Genomic DNA, 4,288 nt, shown 5'->3' with positions numbered 1-4,288 from the left:
TACCCTACAAGACTATCGCCCAGACACCTCGGCCACCACTCACCTCATCGTCACAATAGTGGCTGCACACTCAGCATTCCCACTTACTAATTTCACAAACTCTTGAGCCATTACTCTCTCATTCACCCAGATCTTCCACCCATTTTTTAACTCTATAATTATTTTACTTTCACACTTCACACATCCAACTTCCCACCCTTCTCTTGCATTGTGTTTTTTTTGTTTTGCATAGTTTTGTGCATTTGCAATTTAGCCCACAAACAATATTAAATAGCATCCCATGTGGTTGAGGTTCTTTTGCTTAGGTGGAAGTGTAAAAAAAGAGCCAAAAAATTTCTTGACTTGACCTATTCAATGAGTTCTAGCAGTAGTTACAATTATAGCTTTTATTCCAACCCTTATTATATCTCTCTTTCACTCCTCTTCTCCTGCAAACATAGTTTTCCTACATTTCTTCCATTCTCTGTCCCCTTCTTTCTTTCAAGAAAATGACTAAAGATGAAGACTTTAATCTCCTCAAAATCCAGGTAATTTCTTTGTAATACTAACATTCAACTTTTCAAAAAGCAACTTATTTTAGTGTTAAAGCTTTGTGCCTTTTTTTTATATTACAGACATGTGTGCTTAGAGTGAACATAAACTGTGAAGGATGTCAGCAGAAAGTGAAGAAAATTCTTCAGAGAATTGAAGGTTGTTGCTCTTTTTTCTCATCTCATTTCTTATTTTTTTAGAACTAAAAATGTTAAGCTTTAGCTACATCATTTTCTCTCAAATTCTCCCTAAATTGTCTTTCATGTTTTAACGTTTGTTGTTGTTTGTGGTCACATGTCTTATGTTTCATGTCTTGCTTCCTTACATTTTTTTATGAATAAAAATCTGCTTACTTCAAGTAAAATTTAAAAAATCCCCTATTGCATTCATTTTGCTAAATAGTGCAATTAACTTAAAACAAGAGTTAATTGGTTGCAAATCCATAAATTATTCGTGAATTTCGTTTTTCGGATAAAACCACCTTTACAATTTCTGGTCAATTCTGCAACTTTTAAAAATATTAATTATATCATTATTTTGACAATTTTCTCATAGCGAAAAAAACCAGTCATTTAATTATGTTTTGTTAGTCTTTGGGCATTTTTTTTTTCAAAATACCCAAAGATAGAGTGTTAGAAGACAAAAAAAATATTCTTAATTGGTCACTTATTCACCTCACACACCTCTTTTTCCCTCTATCAAAATAACAAAATCACACACACCCCATTTTTAAAAAATTGTATATCATAATTTTAACATTTTTTCAGCTGTCCCATAATTTTGGATTTGGGGAGATTATGTATGACGCGTCAGACGAAAAAAATACTATATTAGCAAACATTTGATTACTTAAACAACATTGTTTAATGGAGTACTACTGCATTTCAGTTATGTCTTTAATTTTTACACATGTACACGTTACGTTAATAAATTCAGACGCGAAATAATTTATCCCGTTTCAGGTGTGTACCAAGTAAAGATAGATGCAGAGCAACAGAAGGTGAGTGTAGCCGGCAACGTCGATTCGGCAACTCTGGTGAAGAAACTGGTGAAAGCCGGCAAACACGCCGAGCTCTGCTCCCCAAAATCCGACCAAAACCAGAAACAGGGCAAAACCGCTCCCACCAAAGAAGACACAACCACCCCCAAATCCAAGAAACCGCACGTCCCCAAAAACAAACACAACAACAGCGATGATCAACTGCAGCAGGAAGAAGACGGGATGCAGCTGATCAGAGACAAGATCAACCACCTCTCCCTCCTCAAGCAGCAGGCCGACGCCGCCGAGGCCAAGCGCAGCAACGCTGCCAGGAAAATGAACAACGTTGTTGCCGGTGGGAGTGCTAATGGTAAGAAGGGGAATCAGACTCCTAGCACGAACACAAACACAAACACGGACACGAACATGTCTGGGAATGAGTTAAGTGCGATGATGAATTTCGCGGGTTTTCATGGAAACGGAGGCGGGAATAATGGGATGTATGGGGCTCAGCGGCCGAGTAATTTTAATTACTCGGCCGCGCCAGGAGGGGAGTATCCGTATCATGTACCGGCCTCGGGGTTTGTGAACATGCAAGGCCGGTATGGGGGTTTCCAGCACCAGCAGCAACAACAGATGTTGTATAATCAGAGCGCGTTTGTGCCTCCGAGCACCGGTTATTACTATAACTATGGGCCGGAGGCGTATGGCGGTGGTGGTGATCGTGTGTTTGGCGATGGGAATGAAGGGGGATGTAGGGTTATGTAGTTTTGGATCATTGATGGATTTAGTTTTTTTTTTTAAGTGAGTTTATTTATATGTTGTAGTGTGGACTATTTCTTGATTTTCTAGTATGTTTTGATTTTGAGTTTTGTTGAGCTATTTGGTTTTCGATGTTATGATGGAAATGATAGTTGTTGAAAGAAGAATTTATTATTGCCTGATTTTGTAACATCTCGTGTTGTGTTTAGGAATAATAGATGGGTGTTTGTGGATGTCATGTTACCAAAAAATATTTGAAGGTCACACCTAATTGGCAATATCATAATATTAACCAATTAATTGGGTATTTTAGATGTATTTGGGCTTTGCAAATTGCAAGGTGTGGAAATGGATAAGAGTTGTCATATTTGATGGGCTTTGTAGCCGCGCGTATTTTGGGGTTTATTGGGCTTGGCGTCAAGGCCATCTTCAAGAATCCAGATATGAGGTCTCAGCCCAATTTATGGTTCCATTGCTTGGAAATTTACCGGCATAAGCTTATCAAAAATTTATAGATAGATACATAGGAGTATTGTTTTTTAATTTATGTTCATAATACTTTCACGTCACTCTCAAATTATTTTGTAGTACTATAAACTTATTTTCAATTCCTTAAAACACCTATATATATATACTATATAGGCTCTGTATCATGGAACTGAGGCTATGATATGGAATTGGAGCGTACAATTCCAATTTAGATATTTGATTTCTAATTCTTCAATTTGAATTCCATATCAAAATGAATACTTAGAATTTCAAAGAATTATAGAATTAGACATCTTCACACATTACATAAATATAGCGCATATACAATATACACCTAGTAGCGCACACACTACACATGCACATACACACACACATAATACACACCCGCTCAGTGGCAGATCCAGGGGGGCAGGAGGGGGCAGTCGCCCCTACCCGACCGTCCGAAGAGCCTAAATTTTTCATTGAATCAAGCCGAAAATGACATATCCGCCCTCTCCGTAGAGTGTAGAAATATTTTTGTTTTCACTAAATGTCATATAAAATATAGTAGTCCAATGGTTTGATTGTTGGATTTTTAACTAAGATGTTAGGGTTCAATCCTCAACAAAAACATATTTTTTTTTCATTTTTTATTTTACCAATTCATATTTCTTCTTATTATCAAAATAATACCTTTAAATACTTTATGTAATCTAAACTTTTACTAAGTTGCATATATTATGTTGTTATATTTATTCTTTAGTTAAAATTATTTTTAATCTTGTGTTATAGTCTTTTTTATCCTAAAGTACTTATAATTTGATCCATGCATCTTAATTATTCTCTATGTAACAAAATAAACATTTTAAAAATTTTTAAAATATAAATATTTAGTGCTCTACTTATATAACTTTTGTATATAATATTTACAGTGATTTTAAATGTACATATATTTACAATAATTTTATATTTTAAAATGAATAATACGTATTTGTAGGCTAAAGCATGTTTATATTTATATAATTTTTTTATTTTAAAATGAATAATACATATTTGCAAGCTGAAACATGTTTATATTTTATTAATGAAGCTAGTGCTACTTAAATATTAATATAATATTTATTTATTTTATTTTTAAAAATAATATTAAATTAAATATTTAATATTTAAATATAAGTTCCGCCCCCGCCATTTTCGGGTCCTGGATCCGCCAATGCACCCGCTCCATACAAGCACAACACAGTCACAATACCCGATTTAATTTCATATCAATTGCGTAGATATCTAATCCCAATTCGATTCTAATTACGTGTACCGAATAGACCCGTGTACTGATTTCAACAACTAAGTTCGGGCTCAATGATTATGCAGATACCCGATTTAAGTTCAACTCCCTACATTTACAATATTTTTGTCACCTTTAGACTGCCACGAATTTTATTAATTTGACTGTCTTAATTAGTATGATATGTTGTAAATGAAATAAGGATTCTAAATCTAATCGAGTTTAAAATTTAAAAGGTTAGATATATATTAATACGATAAATA

General features: G+C 34.4%; 1 protein-coding gene across 1 annotated transcript; it reads left to right on the top strand.

Moving 5' to 3' along the window:
* The first annotated feature begins 366 nt into the window (after positions 1–366).
* LOC121779481 (heavy metal-associated isoprenylated plant protein 37-like) lies at positions 367–2,464 on the top strand. Its single transcript, XM_042176810.1, has 3 exons — positions 367–527; positions 615–690; positions 1,494–2,464. Exons 1-3 carry the CDS (start codon positions 489–491, stop codon positions 2,276–2,278), a joined length of 900 nt encoding a protein of 299 aa, XP_042032744.1. The 5' UTR covers positions 367–488; the 3' UTR covers positions 2,279–2,464.
* The last annotated feature ends 1,824 nt before the right edge of the window (positions 2,465–4,288 follow it).

Source organism: Salvia splendens, chromosome 19 (assembly GCF_004379255.2).
Source record: "Salvia splendens isolate huo1 chromosome 19, SspV2, whole genome shotgun sequence".
Lineage (NCBI taxonomy): Eukaryota > Viridiplantae > Streptophyta > Magnoliopsida > Lamiales > Lamiaceae > Salvia > Salvia splendens.
This window is presented reverse-complemented; position numbering and strand designations above follow the sequence as displayed.